This window comes from Anopheles moucheti, chromosome 3, assembly GCF_943734755.1.
Source record: "Anopheles moucheti chromosome 3, idAnoMoucSN_F20_07, whole genome shotgun sequence".
In the NCBI taxonomy this organism is placed as follows: Eukaryota; Metazoa; Arthropoda; class Insecta; order Diptera; family Culicidae; genus Anopheles; species Anopheles moucheti.
In genome coordinates, this window is record NC_069141.1 from 88,659,509 (window position 1) to 88,683,044 (window position 23,536).

At 46.5% G+C, this 23,536-nt stretch overlaps 9 protein-coding genes across 13 annotated transcripts in view; 5 read left to right on the plus strand and 4 right to left on the minus strand.

Moving 5' to 3' along the window:
• The window catches only part of LOC128301479 (prominin-like protein), a 37,603-nt gene extending 28,686 nt beyond the window's left edge, over window positions 1-8,917 (minus strand). For all 5 annotated transcript variants that reach the window (XR_008287345.1, XM_053037984.1, XM_053037986.1 and 2 more), the window contains exon 1: window positions 8,580-8,917. The gene's annotated coding sequence lies outside the window, so the exon portion shown is untranslated. The remainder of the gene's footprint in view (window positions 1-8,579) is intronic.
• A 1,383-nt stretch (window positions 8,918-10,300) lies between these two features.
• Window positions 10,301-11,243, plus strand: LOC128304457 (chymotrypsin-C-like). The gene is made up of 3 exons (XM_053041648.1): window positions 10,301-10,542; window positions 10,600-10,996; window positions 11,064-11,243. The coding sequence occupies exons 1-3, from the start codon at window positions 10,310-10,312 to the stop codon at window positions 11,241-11,243; spliced, it is 810 nt and encodes a 269-aa protein (XP_052897608.1). The 5' UTR covers window positions 10,301-10,309.
• Window positions 11,244-11,569: 326 nt separating this feature from the next.
• Window positions 11,570-12,539, plus strand: LOC128304165 (brachyurin-like). Its single transcript, XM_053041318.1, has 3 exons — window positions 11,570-11,805; window positions 11,874-12,282; window positions 12,360-12,539. Exons 1-3 carry the CDS (start codon window positions 11,570-11,572, stop codon window positions 12,537-12,539), a joined length of 825 nt encoding a protein of 274 aa, XP_052897278.1.
• Window positions 12,540-13,035: 496 nt separating this feature from the next.
• On the plus strand, window positions 13,036-15,665 carry LOC128303102 (transmembrane protease serine 9-like). The gene is made up of 6 exons (XM_053039956.1): window positions 13,036-13,349; window positions 13,415-13,811; window positions 13,889-14,061; window positions 14,621-14,944; window positions 15,009-15,405; window positions 15,486-15,665. The coding sequence occupies exons 1-6, from the start codon at window positions 13,036-13,038 to the stop codon at window positions 15,663-15,665; spliced, it is 1,785 nt and encodes a 594-aa protein (XP_052895916.1).
• A 288-nt stretch (window positions 15,666-15,953) lies between these two features.
• Window positions 15,954-17,024, plus strand: LOC128304471 (serine protease 1-like). The gene is made up of 3 exons (XM_053041662.1): window positions 15,954-16,470; window positions 16,533-16,774; window positions 16,848-17,024. The coding sequence occupies exons 1-3, from the start codon at window positions 15,954-15,956 to the stop codon at window positions 17,022-17,024; spliced, it is 936 nt and encodes a 311-aa protein (XP_052897622.1).
• An 80-nt stretch (window positions 17,025-17,104) lies between these two features.
• On the minus strand, window positions 17,105-18,131 carry LOC128303105 (collagenase-like). The gene is made up of 3 exons (XM_053039960.1): window positions 17,824-18,131; window positions 17,614-17,765; window positions 17,105-17,547 (listed from the first exon to the last, which is right to left on the minus strand). Exons 1-3 carry the CDS (start codon window positions 18,129-18,131, stop codon window positions 17,105-17,107), a joined length of 903 nt encoding a protein of 300 aa, XP_052895920.1.
• A 786-nt stretch (window positions 18,132-18,917) lies between these two features.
• Window positions 18,918-20,924, plus strand: LOC128303106 (transmembrane protease serine 9-like). Its single transcript, XM_053039961.1, has 4 exons — window positions 18,918-19,356; window positions 19,415-19,826; window positions 19,971-20,291; window positions 20,354-20,924. Exons 1-4 carry the CDS (start codon window positions 18,918-18,920, stop codon window positions 20,922-20,924), a joined length of 1,743 nt encoding a protein of 580 aa, XP_052895921.1.
• Window positions 20,925-21,091: 167 nt separating this feature from the next.
• LOC128304542 (collagenase-like) lies at window positions 21,092-21,994 on the minus strand. Its single transcript, XM_053041734.1, has 2 exons — window positions 21,738-21,994; window positions 21,092-21,680 (listed from the first exon to the last, which is right to left on the minus strand). Exons 1-2 carry the CDS (start codon window positions 21,992-21,994, stop codon window positions 21,092-21,094), a joined length of 846 nt encoding a protein of 281 aa, XP_052897694.1.
• Window positions 21,995-22,277: 283 nt separating this feature from the next.
• Window positions 22,278-23,144, minus strand: LOC128303739 (collagenase-like). The gene is made up of 2 exons (XM_053040796.1): window positions 22,930-23,144; window positions 22,278-22,866 (listed from the first exon to the last, which is right to left on the minus strand). The coding sequence occupies exons 1-2, from the start codon at window positions 23,142-23,144 to the stop codon at window positions 22,278-22,280; spliced, it is 804 nt and encodes a 267-aa protein (XP_052896756.1).
• Window positions 23,145-23,536: the final 392 nt, after the last annotated feature.

A 23,536-nucleotide genomic window follows, 5' to 3' on the forward strand; every position in this document is an offset into this window, starting at 1 on the left:
AAACGATAGGCTGGTATGGCGCCGTCAAGGAGGGTGGTTGCGTATCTCGGATATTCTGAAATCGGTTTGCAAAAACACAATCCCTCCCCTGGCCCAGAGGGACCATTCCAAAGCGCAACGAACAGAGCTCGATCGATTTTCGGTGCGTTTTAGCCACACACCAAAAACAAAAAAACACAGATTCTCGATTGACACAATTCTGTCAACGGTGTAGCGCCACACAACAAGGCGGCACACTGTTCCGCAGCAGCACCGAGTCCATAAAAGGCTGGTGTGTGAGATTACGCGTTACCGTTCGCTGTTAAAACTCACTGCAGTGATTTCGTGTGCCTCTTCCCAGCGGAGATAATAATGAATCGATCGATTTTTTAGCCACACGTTAGCATTTAACACGGTCACAGCATTTTCGCTACTTGTGGAAAACATAACCCAATGTGATCCGATTATGGGCCATTGCCATTGCATTTGCGAATGCGAAACACGTTTTATCGCATAGAAAAGCTGAGAAATATATGACAGCTCGGTTCAATTCTCGCACGCAAGATGCTTCCACAGTCCAGAGCATCCGGTGTGTTCTATTTTTCCACAGATGTCACACAAAGTCATCTGGCTGCGGATTCACGCAGAAGCCTTTTTGAAAACAACCATTTGCACCGGAGGCTTACGGTTCCTAGAAGCCACTCTTATCGAAGCGAGGAGATTAGTATCGGCCAATGTGTCCGCAGCGTATGATGTATGAGGTTTAAGGTCGACACTTATCCCTATACCGCAAACAACAAGCTTTCTTTGTTCGAAATACTTATTCCACTGTAATGCATTAATCATAGAAACCGTTCTATCACGAACACACAATGCGATTTAAGAGTTATGTCATGTGTGTGATAGAATAAATCTTGTAAAAAAGAAATTAAACTGATACAAAATTAAGGGATATATTTATCAATGCTTTCAAGAAGTCGTAACAGGGCATTACCGTGTACAACGTTTTTTTCTCTCAATTACCTTCACACCGGACAAAAAGAAGAATTGCAATTGCAAAATGCACTTCCCTGGCTCCACACCTACCCTCGGCGTTTGCTTGCGTAGTACATCCAAGGTAAAACTAAATATCCGCATTCAGCTGAGATTTTAAGTACACATACACACCACCCATTCTCTTCGCCATTACCAACACGCCCTTCCCAAGCGAGATCGTGTCAGCCAGCCAGCCTGCTAAACACGGTTCTTAGCGAACGATGAACCACGGTACAATAGAATTTACACGAACCCTCTGTCCGTCCCTTCCCTGAGCACTACACATACACACACAATATCATGCCAGGCTTCATTTAATCTCTTTTAAGGTCTCTGTTTTCCACTTCCATCAGAATATGCACCTTGCATTGTTGCCATGCACTTTTGTTGCACAGTAGCTGCAATCGTCGGCTCTATTATCTAACGTACATTGTAGTGCGATAGCAATCGGGAAGAGGACAATAGGCATAGAAGAATTAATTTAGCTTCATGCATTTCATACCATTTCCCAATACACGGGAGTTTTCATTTGATATCGCAAAACTGTCAACGTTTTAGACAAACGAAATAGATGATATGTAAACTGTATCTTCTATAAAATATGTCACGACACTTTTGAGGACTATGTATGTAGTTGTAACATCATATATCCTTAGAATTTCTACACACAACTCCTGAAACTAAATTCGATTGCCTTACAATTTTAGCGTCAATTACAATAAATCCTGATGGCTTTGTATTAACAAATGAAACTTCAAAAAACAGAGTTCCGAACTAGAAGCAATCTTCTAGGCAACATTTGAGAATCCATGGGTAATGTGTTACTTTGGACGACTAAAACTACTAACCTAGAGTCTTTGTAGAACCCGTACCAACGATTCCCGCTAGGGCGCATTATTCCATCAAAGGGTAAATGACCGGTCGCCATTATACGCCTCGTCATCATTTACAAATTCTACACTTGCTCTACAGAAAGTACAGTTCACCCCCGCCCTTCAAGACCCTTCATGTGTAATACAACCCCCAGAGCACGAAGTAATGGCTGCGGCTCAAGGGAACAGTAAAATTAGACCCATTTTGTACATGCCCTCCTGGTATACGTATAGCAGCAGCAGCAGCTGCAGAGGACCGTTTGCAGAGGGAGACCCTAATGGAATGGCGAAGCCCTGCCGTCCATTTTGATATTGGCCAAACAAGACCCTGCACTACACATCCACTACCAACTACTCTCGCCCTGATTGCTGCTGGCCCACTTCGGTCACCCCACCACCGCGTTGGTCTCATTCTATTCGGAAGGGCATTTTAAATTATCCCCAGCCACATGCAGGGGTTGTAACACGCGATCCACTCCCTGTTAAAGTGTGCCTGTGATGCATGAAAAGAAATGAAAAACTGAAGCAGTGCAAAAATTGAAGCGAGAAAAGTGGTATAAACACTCCGCTCCCCCGGAACAAAAAAAAACGCGAAGGCTTAAAGCCATGGCAAAATGAACGCGGCTTCGAACGGAACCATGTCAACAGTCAGTAGCGCCCCGTCAGGCAGACAGTTGCGGGCGTGTAGCACACGAAATGCATACAATTGTGCATCGATCAATGAATCCGTCATCCCTTCGTGGATGCGTGAAAATTCGGTCAAAGTGTCTATTTCGGGCGTTCTACCATCTCAAGGCACACGCACCGAGCCAATGAGTCACCGAACGAAACATTGGGCCAAACAGGAAGATGTCTTTTAAGGTTGTGTGATGCCATTTCTTGGCATGTTCTTCACTTTGCCCTCTTCCTCTTTACGCGTTACGGTTGACTCATACACACGGCAGAGCAGGTTTAAGAACAGTTACGTTAATCATCATTAACGGCATCATCTTTCTGCAGTCATTGCCAGGTTTCTTCGGGCCACAAAGCGCACACGAGAATTGCACCACCACCCAAGAATTGTGCGGAGGGAGAAGAAAGAAACGCGCAGCGGGAAAACAAGCTACGACACGTGGTCGGAAAGCGTAATGAAGGCGACATGCAGGAGACGTCAATGCCCTGGATGCTTTTCTTTTTTTCACTGTCTTTGGGATGGGCGTTTGTCTTTGTAGTCTGGAACTGGGCTAGACCTGCTGCAACGAAACGTGCCCGGCGGTGATGAAGCTTGTATTGCAAATCCTCCATTTCGATACATTTGTTCGAAGGACGATCGGAAAAATGGTAGAAAAAGGCTAATGAACATTGTCCATGACAGGATCGAAGATGGATCATTCTACCAAAGCACATTCTACGCCATTGTGTCTTCTCTCTGATATGGGAAAAGGTACCGTTTTTGTGCACTTCGTGTTTAAGAAGCACGTCTCTAGGGGGTCTTGTAGCCCCTTGTAGGCGCACACAAAAAACCCTACTCTTCCCATCGGCCATCTTCCCACTGACACACTTCCGACACACAGCACACCCGCAGAAGTGCCGAGAAGTTTGAAGAGTTCAGCTTGAAAGTGGCCGGACGATTAGTGTCGAGTGTGAACAAGATGGCGTCCCGTCCTGCTAACTCTCGGGGTGTAGTAAAAGGTTGTTCTCAGCTGCTTAGTTGGCACACTTTTTCCCGGTTGTGGAAAGCGGTTTAGCCATTGCAAGCAACCCCCACTCGTCTTAGCCTCGAAGCGATGGGAATATCTTTTTTATCTGTCCGCGACTCTCAATTCAATGGGGAGTGAATGTTGCTGAGATGGCGTAGAAAACCTGTTCCAGGTTAAGAGTTCTCTTCAGAGTTATGATCACACATTCTTACGACGGCAGCAAACATACATCATAACCGATTTGTCTGGCGGTCCAAAAGAAGGGTAGACGATTGTCCATAGCGAAGATCTCCTACTTCCAATCTTAAATATCCCAATTTTACTTTAAACGAAAAATAACAATATATTTTTAGGGGGAACTTTTAATACCCCAATTTCAACATTTTATTATCCACACATGGACGAAAACAAACCAGAATTTCTTCTTTCCGGAAACCCATGAAACTGTCCTTTATGTTTTTTCACGAGCTAAGCTATTTCCATTCCAATTTACCTTAACCGGTAACAATGTCACCAAAACCATGGTGGTGGCACACAAAAGCAAGTTTGGCACCATCAATTCCCCAATGCCATGGTCAGGCGAACAACCCTCCCCCAGAACCGGATTGACCATCAGCGTCGTTGGCCAAAATAATGAAACCGTAAGCGAATGGTTGGGCCTGAATGTTAATGTCGAACGGCCAAGCCACACACATGCACCACATTAACCTGCCCTCCAAAAGCTCATCCGAACATGAAAGTAAAACAGCAACAAAAAAGACATACCTATACGCACTAAAAACAACGGTTTTAATGCTAATGGCACTAATTGATGGATGGCCACAGAAAGGAACAGAAACTGCTGAGCCTGCGCATTCTTGATGCGTTTACGGCCTAATGGTTGCGTGTTCTGAGTTTGTGGCGCTCATGTTCGGGGCTGTTTTTTTTTTCGGAGTAAAATTACATCACTCTTTAATGCTCAATGTGCGCGGCCAATTATCCTTAAAAATCAACAGGCCATGCTATTGGCTGTGCACGAACAAAGAGAGCAAAAAAATACGAACCTTGTCTGCAAAAATTTACCGTTTTCAAAGTAAATGAGGCGAACATTTTACTAACTTCGGAATTTACATATTTTTCTGTGAACTGTGAAAGTTGTTTCTTAAAAGATAGTATTAAAACATAACATATCAACGTGAAAACGAACGTGATGTAGATAACAGTATCACAAAACGAGTGCAACTATTTCAACAATGTTTTCAGCATCGATGACAGTGGTTAACACAGCAGCATCGCGTAGAGGAGCGCTTAAAATTCAAGCTCGTGTCCAACTGTTTGAAAACAACAAACAACTAAAAAAGGGGACCCTTTCCACACGCTGCGATGAGTCGGAAAAAGACTGATAACTTTACCTTCTCAAAGTGCCAGTAAACAACACACATGCGTGGTTGCACCATTGCGCTTTAGCAGGGCCTTACGGCAAATAGTGAAGTGCTGTTGCACCGTCCATAACCCAGCGGGAAGCTCCATGACAATTGTGACGTTATTTACAATTTCCCTTTGGCTACCCAAGCACCGTCAGCACGCCCTCGTTATCACACGACTTCCCGATCACATGTCCACCCCATGGGCTGTCCACGGCTATCTCGCTACAAAGCCCGGAAAAGAACGAAATTTTCCAAACAGACTAAAACCCCAACCCGGAACGTACGTACCGTCCGCGGGCTGTTTCGTACCCCGGAAGACAGAACCCGTGCACATACGCCGAGCGGACACAGCACGGCCCGCGTGTTTCCAAACAACCCAGTCAACCCAGTAGGTTCTAAATCAACCTTTCGAAATGAGTATCACCCCGACCCCGCAAGCCATTCCGATGGGGACTTGTGGGGCAGCAGCGTTATCCGGCGAAAGGGTAGTTTGGAAAACAAAAAGCACCACTAGACAAACAATGGTACAACATAACCTCCAACACGGCCAGTTTCCGCCTGGCTGGAGATCATCGGGCACTGGGGGATGGTGCTTCTCGGGGCGGACGGGACAAGTTTGGTTGAAAGGGGGCATACGCTTTCCGGTTCACGATGGTTGAGCCGGTGCCAAACTGAAGCGCACATTGGCGTGTGTTGATATAATCGCATGGAAACGATCAACGGATCTTTGGATTATAATGATCGCCGTCAAACGGGAAATGAAACACCATAAACAGTACGAGTCACGCACAAACACTTGCGAAATTGATATTTCTTCTTTTCTTTTGTGCGAACTTGTGAGAAAAAAAGATGTTGTCTAGGGACAGTTTAATCATTGAGGAAAATTAAATCACCTTAAGTGAGTTATACTACGTGAAAGAATACTAAATATACGGCATAGAAGTGTACTAAAATCACATAATTCGTAAAAAAAATCGAATGGCGTTCGATCGATTCCATTGTGTGGAACTTTATGGTGCCATGACCAGGATCGGCCCTTCTCATTGGCAGTAGTTTTCGTTCTTGCTATCAACAAAGAAAATACCGTGCTGGTGCATACGAAAAGCATCTTACAGACGACCTTCAGGGCAAATCCCCAAAATAAGAAAAAACTAACTGTGTCCTTCAACACTTCTCATTCAAACCGACTTACTACTGCTGCTGCTGCTGCTAGGGGAACACCAAAATCAGGTCAACACATTTGGAGTTCCATAATGCTGTGTTGGGTGGTTTTGCGCCATAACAGTCTCCATTTCTCGTCCTTTGTTTGCTGCGTTACGAGAATGCTGTCGAGTTCCAGTACCTAAACGCAGTACTGCACATTTATAAAGTTGGACCCCGAAATCCAATAATTCCACCGGGACTTATCTTGGCAAACTGAAGCATGAAACCCCGATTAGCACTGTCTGTTTTAATATTTCAAATCACTCTAGCTTTACGTGATCTTTTGTGCAAACGATTTAATGGCATAACATGAGGAGGGAACAGCCCTTTCTGCATGCGTCTTCATTTACTAAGCATTAGAATGTAATCAAGGACACTGTGTAGTAATTGGGTGTACCGATAAAATGGATACTATCAAACACTTTCAAGTAGTTGAGCTTTGCTGACACAACTATACTGCACCGAAATATTGAAACCTTTTTTCGGATATTGGTTAGTCACCGTTTTCGTTGTTCCTTCCTACAGTTCTTGTTTTTTTTAAATGTGTTGATTGCTCAAACCAACCACAAACGTGTTGCCGATCCAATTCCACTATCAGCCCACTTTATTCCTCATTTTTTGTGTTACTCTCAACACTCCTCCTGAAGGGTACATGAAAAATTCAAAACGATTCTCATTGGCTTGTTAAATTTTTGAACAGTTCAACACGTTTTCACACCGATGGTTTTTCGATGCCAATACCCGCTGGTAAGATTTCACGCTTCCACGTCGCAATGCGTTCCAAAACGTTTAAGGAAACAAAAACTTTACTTGAAAATAATGCATATTAATAACATTTTCAATGAAAACCCAAATCACTATGCCAGGAAGTATAACAAGTCTATGGAAATGGATTCAATTCGCTTATACGAATAAAAACACTATAATAATTAATTCAATCAAATGAATAATAGGCTATCCAGCAAACGCCTGTCCAAGCGGTGTTTCATATTACTGCGCCATCAAGTTTAATCCATCATGTCATACTTCCGTGACGAAAACATCACACTCATGTTTAGCATTGGCAATGTTCCGAATGTTCATGACACTAAAGGCGCTTCCTAAATTAACCTCGAGTAGAACGGATGTTGTTCTTTTCGGTCTCTCATGACCGCTGCACTGCGCTGGTGGTGGATTTAATATTGTGAAATGAAGAACCTCGCCTGGCCTGTTGGAGGCATCAGTTTATTGAACTACGTAAACTATATCCCAAAAGTACCGGCACACTTTGCTCAATAAAATCGTAAAATTGAAACCAATTAACCGATGGAGCGGAAGCAGATTCATCGATATTGGAGGACGGATTCGTATGAAACTTTGTTGGTTCAAGGTTCGACGGTAGCCGTAGCGTCTGGAGGTGGCCGTAAAGGGGTAGAATAATCTAAACTCACTTCTAGCGTAACGACCGGGGAATTGGAATTTGTAGGATCAGTTTATGACTGTGCTAAGTTACACCATATCGGTGCAAAAAGGTTAACTGCCGCTAGAGAAGAGCGAGGCGATATTGAGGCTATGAAAGATTCAGCTGAATGGAGTTTTAGATACATCACAGACTCCGACTATAGAACACATGGGTGCTAACTTCTAATTTAAATAATCCGCGGTGTCCAACTTATACCGATTAGACGAGACTAGATTGGTCTCTCCTAATTTTGTTGTGTACTAGCTATATCAATGCACGAACAAAAACATGCGAATTGAATTCAATTTTTCATAACAAATATATAGATGAAAAGCCACAACATATCAGATAAATTAACATAATATAGCATAAACTAAATGATTAATTTACGAAACCAATTGGAGAACAGTTACACATAAGACAATTTTACGGATGTCAAGTCTTTGGGCAACCGAGCAAAACAAAGAGACCAAACCAGAAGGAAAACAAGGGGTAATACAAATTTATGAGCTGTTGCTGTAACTTATTTAAGGACGTGGAAAATACTGATCTCTTCAAGAACGGCGACATGTTCTACTCGGTGCGTTTGTAATGTTGCTGTTGTTGTTTGCTACTTTCCCATTCCCCCGAAACCGGTTTCAACGCGATATATACGCTGCTTGGCGCTGGCTATGCTGCGGGACAGGTAAACAAGTATGAGTAACACCAAGCCAAGACGAAATTCGAAAAGCAGCATAGAAAACACTCCCTGGCCCAATTTGTGCGTGCCGCTCTTCTGGATGCAGTCACCAAAATGCGCATGTTGTGTGTGCATCGGAATACAACGTACGGCTACTACTACCACTACTGCTAAAACGTGGGACGAATTTTTACGCCAAAACGCGGAAACTTTACATTAGTCTTTACATTAGTTTTCCACTGTTTTTCCTGTCATTTAATTTAAGAAGAAAAATGTAGAACTTACGCGGTCGTTGGCTGCTGTTCGCTGTTTTCCCTTCTGCTAGTGTATCTTCTGTTTCGTAGACATCTAGCGCCTCTCTCGCTCTTTCGCTCTCACGCACTCCGCTGCTCTCTTGCGGTGTATTTGTGCACTGCTCGCTCGCTCTAGCTTTCTCTCTCTTTCTCTGTATCTTTGTACAGCTTTTCGCTCGCTCTCACACCTCTGCACACACTAAACAAAGAAGCCCAAAAGAATGGATGGACCTCCGCTAGTGAAAAAGCTAAAAACGCACTTCACATATTCACCGGATGCAGATTATGCTTTTCTACACGCCTGCACTTACTGGTGCACTTTTCATTCAACTTTTCCAACGACCACCGACACAAGGATCAAGAGAGCCCTTTGCAAACAGAACGCACACCACCCACCGCACTTGCCACGACCGCCACCACCACCAACACCAACAACACCACCAGCAGACAGAATTAAGCCAACAAAATTCAGGGGTGTGTTATCGCGGATTTTTCGTCGAATTCTAATCGCGACGCGAGCTGTTAAACAATGCCACTACACAGCCATCACTACACGAATCACCGCGCGCACCAAAGCCCTTTGCCGACCCTAGACAGACGGTGAACACAGAGTCACACTGCAAACATCAAACGCACCCGCGGACAGCTTGTCCTGTGGTGGACGATTGGCACACAATCCCTTCGATTTAAGCGAACTGGTTTTGTATTCGGCACAGTTCGATTAGCTGCTTGCATATACCTAAAATATTACTGTTCTAAGCAAAACATTCGGAGCGAGGCACGAACGCACCGCACGCACGTCCGTTCGCTAGGGCTGCTCGAATGACTGTGAGCGGCGTTTGCTCACAACTACAGAAGCATCCACCGAGCTGAGTCGCACACCGTTTACGGCTGTGTTCTATTCATGCGCAACACAAACAACACACAGTTAGAGAGGCGAGAGAGCGAGAGAGAGAATCTGACTTTTTCGAACGCTAGGGGTAAGGCTAACACAAAACCATTTTAATTTAATAGAGTTTTAATAGTACTACAATTATAATTTGAGCTACTTTAAACAAACACAGTGTTTCACACAGTATTCAATTCCAATAAAACACAAACCATTAAGCCAGCAGTAGAAAACTCCCTGCGTCAAGCACGAATAATCGAGTACACGCAGTTTTTCCGAACGATTTCGATCAGTTTGAATTTTTATTCGAGCACATGTTTCGTATTTTGAAATAATTATTTTTAAAGACTACAAATTAAAGTAATCAGTAATTTCCATCTTATTTATTATATTCGCGTTTAGAAAAAAATCAGAGCAAAAGCAACTAAAGTACAGTACAAAAACAGTACAAAAAGATAACAACGTTAGAGTGTATTTACTTATCAAACAATACCAATTAAATTTCTCAGTCTAAATCAAGAACCATCTCAAAACACCTCAGGTATTAATTACCTGTTTACAATTCAAATTAAATAGAAAATACAATGCATCGTTGGTCGTGCTAGGGGGGGCAAAGTTTCTAAGACAAGCTTCCGGGGTTGCACATGATTCTGGTTTCTTTACAAGCTGCAACGACCCGTACGTAATGAAACATAGCAATACTCAAACTTTTTCGTACCTTATCAAAAGATAACTTCACATCTACTTATCGCGGGGTAGCAATGTTAGCAGATGCCCGAAAACCACTCTACATCCGAACACTTCCCAGTGTCCAACGAAACGCTGAACCGACCATGTTCAAGTTGCTAGTGTTCTCTGTGTTTGTTGCCGGTGGTGCGATGGCCATCGGTGATGTGTCGCAGGAGTTGCAACCCAATTCCCGTATTACCGGCGGCGAGCTTAGCGATCCTCGTGCCGTTCCCTACATCGTTGGCATTTTGATTTCTGGCTCATCGGCCCATTCGTTCTGTGCCGGCATTTTGATTTCTCCAACGCACGTCCTTACGACAGCTAGTTGTGTATCGAGGTAAAGCTTATATCCGGTTCTGTTGCAATGTTGTTTAAGCTACTCCTCTTTTTACAGCAACCCAACTCTGACGGTACTTCTAGGCGCTAGCGATATGACACGCATCCAAGAGTTTATCGGTGTAGCAAACATTCTGGTCCATCCCAACTATAGCTCGTTGTTGAATCGGGACGATCTAGCTATTCTGACGATGGAACGTCCAACTCCGTTGAACGACTATATTCAGGTGGCTAACCTGCCTCGCTGGTCGCATATGGGCAATTCGTTTAACGGCTTCGGAACCACGGTCAGTGGCTGGGGAAATACGGGAAACCGTGACAACGAGCCCATTCCGATTCCGAACCTTCATTACATCCGGACGCCGGTGATCAGCAACACTGTGTGCGGATTGTCTCACAACTTCATTCGTGATGATCATATCTGCACCTCCGGAGACGTTGGAGGTCCTTGCAATGTAGGTATATTGGTCCGTTTTGCAATCAATACAGTATCTTGTAATACTGCGATTCTTTACTCTAAAGGGTGACGATGGAGGTCCCGTAACAATAACGGAAGCCGGTGAACCGATCGTGATCGGAATGCATTCGTTCCACTACAGCGGTCTGTTTGGGTGCGATCGTGGACGTTCCGCGGTACATGTGCGTCTTAGCAATTATCTCAACTGGATTGACGGGAACTCGGACGCAGTAATCAGAACGTAAAACCATCGGTCACTACATCGAAGATATTGCTCGCACCCATTACAGATTGGGGTGCTACGTGGGGGAGGTATCGCCGTACGTCATTGCAGTGGCTAATCCGGACTTAAGCGACCGTTGATCCTTTATCTTATCTGTGTTGGCAATAAATTGAATAAAATAGCAACAAAAGGGTTCGACTTTATGGTCTTTTATGGTCGATCACGAACGAATTTCATGGCTGATGATTGGTTGTTTCTTTGGGAAAATCCCACCACAAAACAGGGACGAAACATTCACAACATTAGCTCAGTTGAGTTTGTGTAGTTCGAACGAAACGATCCATCATGATGAAGCTCTGCGGTGTTGGGTTGTGGATTGCCCTTGTGTGCTGTACTATTGGAGCAGCATTCGCGATTGATTTACGCGATCCTTCGACGCGCATCAGCGATGGACAGGTGGCAGGTCCCAACCAGTTCCCGTTTATGGCGGGAATTCTGATATCGGGCACCTCCGATCGATCATTCTGTGCTGGTGCTCTGATTTCTCGCCGTTTCGTTCTAACGGCAGCAGCATGTGTCGTTGGGTAAGACATGGCTGTACATTGTGATCCTTTCCTACATGCACTAAACTCTGTTCTACTACAAAACACAGCTCCAACACGTTCACGGTACTGCTAGGAGCAACTGATATGACCCGCATTGAGCAGATCATCCCAGTGCTTAACATTCCTTCGCACATAATCGTTCATCCGGGGTATAGTTCGCTGCTGAACAGGGATGACATTGCCCTACTGCAGCTGTCCCATGAGGCTAATCTTACACCGAATGTTCAGGTGGCCAATTTACCTCGTCGATACCACACGGCCTTTACGTTCAACGATTGGGCAGCGACCGTAGCCGGCTGGGGTAATACTGGTAACCGGGACAACGAACCTATCCCACTGCAGCAGCTGCTGTTCGCTACCGGATCGGTAGTGTCCAATTTTGTTTGTGGCATTTCACACAGCTTCATCCGTGATGACAATATCTGCAGCTCCACTGATAATGGAGGACCGTGCAATGTAAGTTTTGTGCCAATGGAACGATCATTGTGCGTAAGAAAGGATGTTCTTCATTTTACTTCCTTATGTTTTATCAGGGCGATGAAGGTGGTCCGGTCTGGGTTACTGAGGGCGGAGAGACGTTCATCGTCGGAGTCCATTCGTTCCACTATGACGGACTCTTCGGATGCGATCGAGGCAGATCGTCGGTACATACCCGCGTTACCCAATATCTCGACTGGATACAGGACAACACCGATGTTGTGATTAGACCATAAATGTTTCCCAAATAAATGGAGAAATTGTGGAGAGAAAACTGCAACAAGTAAATCTGTTTCGATATCATTTTTAAACGGGGGATTAGATAGTCCGAAAGAAAATTTCATGAAGCATTTTGGTCCTAAGGTAAAAATTATTAACATCTCTAGAAAATTTCACACTTTTTTTCAGTGTCATAAGTTGTCACCGCATAGCACGTACAGCAATGAATCGCAGAATGTACCTATATATTAAAACAGGGTATGCAGATTACCCCCCAATATCTTAAAATAGGTAGCCCTATTGATTCGTGAAATCTAGCTTATCGTTTTCGTGATATACAGAATCTCTCGACCTGCTCCCTTAATCTCTGTAGCAAGGCAGTTCTGGCGCACAACGCGTGGGGCCTACCCAAATCCTTCTCCAATCAAAATTCGTGATAAGCTTGTTCTATAAAAACGGACTGCACAGCACGGTCCCTTGCCTAGTTAACTCTCACCCAGCGTACAGGTAATCATGAAGTTGTTCATTGTGCTAGCAGCCGTTCTTCTGGGGACGGTATGTTCCTCCCCGGTAGATCCGCGTACGATCGACTGGTCAGCAGTACGTATGCTCCATCAAACTGATGCCGTTCGTGCGAAGCAAGGACTGGCTCCCCTTACGGACGATGAGGTACGCTCGTCAAGAATTGCCGATGGACAAATGGCCACTGCCACCCAGTTCCCGTGGGCAGTAGGTGTGCTCATATCCGGTTCGTCATCGCACAGCTTCTGCAGTGGTGTGCTGATTTCGCCTCGTTTCGTCCTCACCGCTGCTGTGTGCATTTCTGGGTAAGCAGCAGTACAAGCCATCTCGTGAGCAGCAAATTGTGATGAAAGTTTCATCTCCGTTCTAGTTCCAACACGCTAACCGTTCTGCTCGGTGCCTCGGACATGACGCGCGTCGAAGAGTTTATCGGTGTGTCGAACATCTTGGCACATCCGAACTATAGTTCCTTCTTCAATCGGGATGATATTGCCATCCTGACGCTTTCGAACCCAGCACCGATCCGGGATACGATCCGTCCGATCGATCTGCCACGCTGGAGTGATGCGAGCAATAACTTCAACAACTGGGCTGCTACGACCGCTGGCTGGGGTAATACGGGACGTCGTGAAAATGAACCCATCCCTATCCAGGAGCTGCACTTCGTGGTGGATTCTGTCAACTCCAACTTCGTCTGTGGTCTGTCGCATACGTTCATCCGCGACACGCACATCTGTACCTCCACTGATAATGGAGGCCCGTGCAATGTAAGTTTTTCTGGATTAGTTAGTTGGTTGGTTCCTATCTAACTGACAATCGGACTACTATCCATTTCCATTTCCAGGGTGATGAAGGAGGTCCTGTCACCGTTACGGAAAGTGGACGTACCTTCCTCGTGGGAATCCACTCGTTCCACTTCTCCGGCTTGTTCGGGTGCGATCGTGGACGATCGGCGGTGCACACGCGCATCACCGAATATCTGGGCTGGATCCAGGATAACACCGATGTCAGCATTCAGTAATAGTGAGGCTGCTCGTAAGGATTTGCTTTTAGAAAGTCGCTACGAAGTACGCCGAGGACGATCGATGTAAGATGTAATGTACAAAGTTCACTAATGCTAATAAATCAACAATCTCGTATCAATAGGACGTGCAAACTATTGGTTTCGAGATGTGACTGTGGTCTTTTGCAAAACGGTGTTAGTATGTCACAAATTTACTTGCTTAACTCTGAAAGTGTCTGGTCTGGGCTTATCTGATTCAGACACTTGCATACAATCTTTCCGAACCCTGAAGTGATACAGTTGTGCACTGCTGTACAAAAATAGGTATCAAATACTGATAGACTGATAAGAAAATCTTATCTGATACACATAAAATTTCTGTAAGGAAGCTAAGTTACAGAAAAAACTATTCAAGTTACTGCGTAGATAGCACTCTATCAACCTGCCTGACCGGAACGGAGTGACGATATCATTTTTCATTGATAACGCCGATGTGCCGTCACAGACATAAATTGAGCCGAGCTTCGAAGACAATCGATCAGTTGTTCGCGACGTCTAATAGTTGAATTACAGTGTCACTACTATGAAAACCCTACTACTCTTTACCGTTGCCGTTCTGTCCACGGTACTTTCGATAGCTGTCGATCCACGACAAATCGATTGGTCGTTGGTACGCACTCTGCAGCAAACTGATGCTTTCCGTGCGAAGCAAGGACTTCCGCCGCTGACGGACGATGAGATTCGTTCGGGACGGATAGCCGACGGTCAGATTGCATCTCCAACACAGGTTCCATGGGCAGCCGGTGTACTCATATCCGGTTCATCGTCACACAGTTTCTGCAGTGGTGTGCTGATCTCTCGCCGGCATGTTCTGACGGCTGCAGTTTGCATTTCCGGGTGTGTTTGTGAATGGTAAGCACTGAATGGAACGTCCACATTACTAATAATTTGGTTTATGCAGTTCTAACACGCTAACCGTCCTGCTGGGTGCCTCCGACATGACGCGCGTCGAAGAGTTCATCGGTGTGTCGAACATTCTGTCACATCCGAACTATAGTTCCTTCTTCAATCGGGATGATATTGCCATCCTGACGCTATCACAAGAAGCTCCAATCCGGGATACGATCCGCCCGATCGATCTGCCCCGCCGGAGCCAAGTTGGTAATGATTTCAACAGTTGGGCTGCTACGACCTCTGGATGGGGCAACTCTGGACGTCGGGAAAATGAGCCGATTCCCGTCCAGAATCTACAGTTCGCTGTCGATGCGGTTACATCCAACCTGCGCTGTGGATTGTCCCACACATTCATTCGCAGTACGCACATTTGCACACTGACAGACAATGGAGGAGCTTGCAATGTAAGTTTTAGTACAACTGCTAGCAGAGTAAGAGAACACACCGTGCACTAACGCAAACTCCATCTCATTGTCATTCCCAGGGAGACGAGGGTGGACCAGTGACGGTTACTGAAAGTGGACGAACAATGCTCGTGGGTATTCACTCCTTCCACTTCTCCGGTCTATTCGGATGCGATCGTGGACGTCCTTCAGTACATACACGCATCACGGAGTATCTGGACTGGATCCAGCAGAATTCGGATGCCATTGTAGAGCCATAGTTGTACCGAATGTTCGACGTAAATAAATCCATCCGCCCTTATCAGTTGTATCAACCGAACACCTGAATGAATGTTGTAAGGCGAGGCCTGCCTTGTTTTTAATTCTCGAAATGCGTCACTCGTTAACGGTGTTTCTCGAAGCCATTTTTCCATCGGCTGACCAACCAAGATTTCAAATCAAAATGATAAGATTAACACCGTAATGTTGGACGGGAAGTCTGCTAGGGAGCTGCATATATACACCTGCCAGTTGCTAATCCTCGTTCAGTCATTCAATACACACTAACGATGAGGTTACTATCAGTGGCTACCGTGTTATTAGTGACGATTGTCGCATTAACCCAGGCGGCGATTACGCGTCTGGAAGATATCAACTGGGCCGAGGTACGTCCGGTGCAGGAAAGTCCGCTATTCAAGGCAAACCGTGCCTCCAGCTTCGTCAATCGCTTCTTGGATAATCTGAAACCGGTACAACCGCTACCAGCACCTGTCCGAAGTGGGCGCATCAACAATGGCGTCATCGTAGGTCCGACCGACATTCCCTACATTGTCGGTGTGCTGGTTTCGGTCGAACACGGAACGTACTTCTGCGGTGGTGTGCTAGTTTCGGCAACACACGTCCTTACTTCCGCTACCTGTGTGGAAGGTCAATCGTCGATCACGGCGCTGCTGGGCGCAAGTGACATTACGCGCGCTCACGACTTCATACTAGTCAGTCACGTTCGGGTTCATCCCGATTTTAGTTCCTTTTTCCAAGCGAACGATTTGGCCATATTGACCCTTTCCCGGGAGCCTCGATTCAACGGTAATTGGAGGTCTGGTTTGATTTAGAGCTACCATTAATCAATCCTCCTGTTTGAATTGCAGATCAAATAGAAATTGCACGTCTGCCACGTCGTTCACAGGCAGGTGAATCGTTCGCCAACGCTTGGACCACAATCAGTGGCTGGGGTGAAACGGCTTCCAACACTGGCGAGGCACTTCCGATGCAGCAGCTGCGTTCCGTCCGATCTCAAGTCATCTCGAACTTTAGCTGCACGATCAGCTTCCCGCTTTATCTGAGGTCCTCCAATGTTTGCACCTCGTCGGACGGTGGTGCTCCTTGTGTGGTAAGAATACTATCCGATGGTTCTTTGCATCTCCTTATTTGATTTTAATGTGTGACTCTTATGACTCTTTCAGGGTGACGAAGGAGGTCCAGTGACAATTGTTGAGGATGATGGACAGTCCACAGTGATTGCAATCCATTCGTATACGTACTCCCGTGGCTGCACTCGTAGCTGGCCAGCAGTGCATACGCGTGTCACGGATTACCTTAACTGGATTGAAATCTACACTGGAGCTAGTATTCGCGCGTAGATGACAATCAGCCGACGACCGTTAAATACAATCATTTTGTGCAAAATGGAAACGAAATCCCGTCTTTATTTCTTTCACTTCTACACCACTCTTGTATTCCAGTTGTCCAGTATGATCACGTCCGAATTCGCTTCGATCCAATCCAGATATTCCGTGATGCGAGTATGTACAGTCGGACGACCCATACCACAACCCAGGAACGACGTGAACGAGTACAAGCCAATCAAAAACGTACGTCCCGTGACCACGTCCACCGTTGTGAGTGGTCCACCCTCGTCACCCGCACATGCACTACCACTGTCACCCGTTATGCAGATGTGCTGATCGGAAATTTGAAACGGAAAGGATACGCCACAGTTGAAATTGCTCATCACGTGGTTACGCACCACTCGTAGATTGTTCAGCGGCAACGCTTCGTTCGTGTTGGACGCAGTTCGACCCCAGCCCGAAATCGATGCCAGCTGATTGACAAATGTCATGGTGCGTTGTCTACGGTTGGGCAGAGTGACAGGACGAATGTTGTCTGTAAAAAGATCACATCCTTGTATTGTTAGGGATCTACCTCAACAGTGGCATAACGGTTGCTTACCATTGAGTCGAACAGCACGATTTAGACGAAGCAATGCAATATTATGATCACTCGGCGCCGGATGTACTATAGTCTCCGACACGGCAATAAACTCTCCCGCTGTGTTTATCTGCGCTGCATCTAGCAGAACCGTGATCGATAGATCACGATCGCTGTAAAACGATGGCGAAATAGATTGATTTGCTACAATGCTACTAGTACTCCACATACCCATCGACACAAGTTGCAGCTGTCAGTACAAAGTGCTCCGATACTAGTGCTCCACCGCAAAAGTAGGTGGCAAACTCCTCACTGATCAAAATGGCCGCCGCATAAGGAATATCTCCGCGGGCTACCGTAATTCCGTTCAGGATGCGTTCAGAGCGATTCGAAGTTTGCTCGACGGGAGCATAGCCAGGTTTTTCTCTTATCGATCGTACCGTAGACCAGTCGATATCATCAGGGCTGGAGATTATTTTAGCTGCTTGTATTACAGCGAAACAGTATAGACTTAAGACGATCACTTGCAGTGTGTGCATGGTTGGGGTGACTTTTGGAATGCAACTAACTGGGGCTTCGATGGTGAAGCTATGTTTAAATTAGAGTTGCAAACCCAAACTCAACGCTGATAAGATTTCGTCTAATTGCATGTGGGTTTCTCACATCAAGAGTGCATTAGCTATCAGATTGAGACAATTCCAATCATCCAATCGATCCACATCCTTGCATGCATTCATTACTAGCTATCTTGTAACAGTAGAATTTAAGATAAAAGAGAGCATTATGATTTTGATATAAGCCTTTATTAACGTTTATTTGTATTATAGATCTAAATAATATATGTAAATAATAATCTATAAATCTAAATACGACCACCTTTAGAAAAAATTGCTTCACAAACAAACCTGACTAGAATGCACATCATGCTTTACAATCAAGGCGCAAAATTTTATCACTCGCTCCTTATCGATAAAGTTTCACATAAACACACCTGCTCCCTTTCAAAATAACTGCCCGGTCAAATCATTTGCAAAACCCCTCCTTTACGCCATTAAGCCTTATTGATTAGCTACCACGATGGTGCGATAGTATGGACGGGCTCCTTAATGCGCCCCTGTTTTTGTGTCCAATCACCATCACGATAAGCGTCCCGATGTCAAGAAAGAAAAGCTTCAATTGTGACAATCCCCCCTGCGAACCATTATCCACCACACACACTTCACGTTAATGAGTTCTTTATTCTCCGGTGTGGACAATTCGAACTAAAAACCCGCCAACTCCCATCGACTACAGTTCATTGTGCACCTACTGTTAGTACGAGCAAGATGGCAAAGTATTGCGCATTGCTGTTCCTGGCGACCGTGTTGTGTGTGGCGTCCGGCGAGATCCGATCAGCGCAGGATGTTGACTGGAGCCAGGTGCGTCGATTCTACGATCCAAAGGCGAACGCACCGGAACGTCGCATCAACAATGGTCAGATCGCAACTCCAACCGATGTACCGTGGGCGGTCGGATTGCTTGTGTCTCTTACGTCCGGCACGAGTTTCTGTGGCGGTGCGCTGATTTCTCCGACCCACGTCTTGACGGCGGCATCCTGTGTGAATGGCCAATCGTCCATTACGGCGATGTTGGGTGCGAGCACAATTGCAACTACATCGGACTTTGTGCCAGTGTCTCATATACGGGTGCATCCCGACTACAGTTCCTTCCTCGATCGGGACGACATCGCTATCCTTACGCTGGCCCGTGAGCCACGCTGGAATGGTAAGTTCCGAGGTGATTCAACACACGACATCACACTAACAGTCACGCTTCGTTGTAGACCAAATCCAAATCATTCACCTGCCACGCCGCATGTACATTGGCCACTCGTTCAACAACTACATCACGACGATCTCGGGCTGGGGTGAAACTGGTACCAACACGGGCGAACCTCTGCCGATGCCGAATCTTCGCTTCATCCGCAGCCCTGTCATCACGAACCTGAGCTGCGAGTTGTCCTTCCTGCTGAACAATATCCGCAGTACGCACATTTGTTCCTCGACCGATGCTGGCGCACCGTGCGTTGGAGATCAGGGCGCACCGGTGACGGTCACCGAGAACGGCGAAACGTTCCTGATCGGAATCCACGTGTTCACTGCGTCGCGCTGTGAGCGTGGCCGTCCGGCCGTGCATGTGCGTCTCACGGAGTACATGAACTGGCTCGAGCTGAATACTGACGCCCTGATTCGGCAGTAAATCGACCATCAATCACAAGTACTGTTTCGGAAGCAATAAAATCCTCTTTATCGTCATCAAACTGTCTGATCATCTTATCACTTACGTCCATAGCTGGGTTATACTCTTTCTGCGTAAAGGGAATTTCCACGCATAAATAGAACGCTCCCTGTCGCTAGTGTCCGCTGTAGTCCGGCAAGCTTAGACGGGGAGCATCGTTCAACCATGGCAGGGTCATCGTGGAATCGTTGGGCTGTATTCCTTCTAGCTGGTGTCGTGTGTTGCTGTTTGATCGCTCCAATCTGTGGCAATCCGCTGCTGGACGTACCAGAGAGACGAATCAACAATGGGATAGAAGCAGGTCCCACTGATGTACCGTTCGCGGTGGGTATTCTGGTGACGTTTCCTTCCCAAACCTACTTCTGCGGTGGTACACTAATCTCGCTGCGCCACATCCTCACCTCTGCCTACTGTGTCGATGGGTAAGTGAAGGTATCCAGAAAGAAATTATTAGTTCTAATCGACGGGTGTTGCGATTTTGCAGCTATCGTACTATAACAGCCATGCTCGGTGCCTACGACATGACCTCGGTGCAGGATTTCATTACCGTCTCGTCCGCATTGGTACACCCGAACTATAGCTCTTTCTTCACCTCGAACGATATAGCCATCCTGACGCTCTCCCGTCCAGCGCAGCTCAGTGAACGTTTGCAAATCGCGCAACTTCCTAGCCGTCTGTACATTGGACATTCGTTTAACAATTACGAAGCCACGATAGCCGGCTGGGGACGGACGGGATCCAACACGGGTGAAGTCGTTCCGGTCCGTCGTCTACTGTACTTCCGGGCCCGTGTCATCACCAACACGAGCTGTCTGATTAGCTTCCCACTATATCTTAGCTCGACCAACATCTGTACTTCGACCGGGACCGGTGCTGCTTGTATCGGAGACGAAGGTGGTCCAGTTACGGTTACCGAGAATGGGCAGACCATTTTGATCGGTGTACATTCGTATGGATTTTCGATGGGTTGCGAACGTAGCTGGCCATCGGTACATACGCGTATCACAGAGTATCTCACGTGGATAGAAGACAATTCCGACGCAGTAGTTGTATGAATAAAGACCGTGAGATGATGTATGTAACCGAAAACTTACTTCCAGACAAGCCTATCTTGGTATACAGCGTTGTGTATTACAAAATTTAATAGACTAATATTGTTGATAACCCTAAGTTAAGTACTCGACGGTATTGATTTATTAGAGAGTTTTAGCCAGCTACCGACTTAGAAGTCTTCCCGAATAATCACATCCGAGTTCGCACCGATCCAGTCCAGGTAGGCCGAGAGTCGTGTATACACAGCAGCACGACCTGCGTCACAGCCCAGCACCGAGTTGAACGAAAATACACCGACCTGCGTGGTGATACCGTCCGCGTCCATGATCGTGAGTGGTGCTCCATTGTCTCCGGCACATGGCGAGGAAAGCGCACCGTCCGTACACATATGTGCATCTGCTATAGTGTTCGTTGGTAGATTAAGTCGACAGGCCAAATTGGTTATGATCTCTGACCGGCCAAACCGTAACTCGGCGGAATTGCTGATGCCCGAACCGAAACGACCCCATCCAAATACCGTACCCAGCTGCCCGGCAAACGATGCCTGTACCTGGCGACGGTTTGGTAACCGGATTGGACGAATCCGATCGTTGAAGGCGACACTACGAGGCAAATCCCCGAGCGCAACATCGAAGTTTTCGCCACCCTCGACAAAGCTCGAATGAAGAATGAAGCGTTCCACCAGCAGACGCTCACGACCCGGTTCCGACTGATCGTCGATCCGAAGTCCTCCAATGTACGCGAAAGCGGATGTAGCGCTGTGAGAGGGACTAGTATTAAGTTCTGATCATCTACGATTCCTGCTTTACACGAACCTTTGCACACAGCTTGCAGCAGTTAGGATGTAGTTGGCTGATATCAAAGAAGCTGCACAACGCCCCGTAAAGATGGATGTCGAATGCGTTATCAAACCAACGGAATACGGGAACTGCCCAACGGATGCTAGATCGCCACCAACCACACGACCTTTTGGGGCATCTTCGGACACCACCGAACCAACTGCAGGACTGCTGGCCACACCTGTCCAGCAGATCGCCGAGACCAGTAACAATGTAACAGAGAGCTTCTGCATTATTTTACCAGTCCGTTCGCTTTAACAACACACTCACTTCTGACTGCCAGTAGTGTCCTCTGGTGGGATTTTTATACAACCAATTATCATTTTAGCAATTTTTATCTTTCCAATTTCTAGAAGCAAAACATCGTACAGCAAACAAACCCCAAGGAAGAAGCCATATCGTCCAAAAATAAGAGTCCAAATTAATCCTAAACGTAGTTCGCATTGATAAGATTAGCTGGAGTTTATTTTGTGTGCTTTTATCGAACCCAGCGCAACCCAGCGCAACAACATCTGCTTAGAAGTTATCACGGATCTCGACATCCGAGTTCTGACCGATCCAGGTCAGGTAGGATGACATGCGCGTGTGCACGGCAGCACGGCCCGACTCACAGCCCAGAATCGAAATGAACGAGAATACACCGATCTGCGTGGTGATACCGTCAGCATCGACGATGGTCAACGGGGCGCCGAACTCACCCTGGCAAGGCGAACTGTTTGCGCCGTCCGTGCACACATGCTCATCGACGATCGTGTTCGTTGGCAGACTGATGCGGCAGGCAAGCGTCGAGATGATCTGTGCACGTCCGAAGCGAAGAACATCCGAGGTGGTAGTACCCTCTCCGAAACGTCCCCAGCCAGTAACAGTAGCCTGCTGTCCAACAAACGTCGCCTCAACCTGACGCAGATTCGGCAGACGCACTGGGCGAACACGGTCGCTAAATGGAACCGGCAGCGGCAGACCCACCAGCGCAACGTCAAAGATGTCCGGATCCGTTTCATACTGCGGATGTACGATGAAGTTGGTCACGGTGACACGCACCGTACCAGCCTCGTTAGCATCGTCGATGCGCAAACCACCAAGCACGGCAACGGCACTCTGAATGCTGTAATCGAATATACTGCTAGTGAACCATTTCACAGAATTCCACCTTCCATGCTCAACCTACCCAGATACACAACGACCGGCAGTGAGGATGAAGTTGGCCGACACCAACGATCCGGCGCACTGTCCCGTCAGCAGAATGTTGATGCGCGTGATCAAACCGACCGTGTACGGGAACTGCCCGAGGGTGGCAAGTTCACTGCCTACCACACGCTTGTCACGGGGCGCATAAGCCGCCACGGCGACCAGCAGCAGGGCAAACACGAACAGGGATTTCATCTTCAGGACTCTAAACGCAAACTAAGCGAGTTCCGTATCTGACGGACGCTTTTTAACGTCGCCTACGACCATCGATCGACCTCGACTACCACCTTTCGCTTATCGAAACGTGCGACCAGCTAATGGTCGGCAATAATATTTCTCTCTACTGATAAAACACTTCTCACGTACGAGGTCCGTGCGTAGTTGTATCGATAGCAACGGATTAAGGTCCAGGTTGAAGGATTGGATTGGAGTTCTTTCAGGTCCAGACAACCTGCCAGATGCTTGTTGTTTGTACTTTCACATCTAGTACCAAAGTCGCATAGTATCAGCTCAATAACGATCAAAACGATAAGTGAGACAGTATGTTCGAAATGATCATATCGAGTTCGCGTTGGAGATAGTTTATT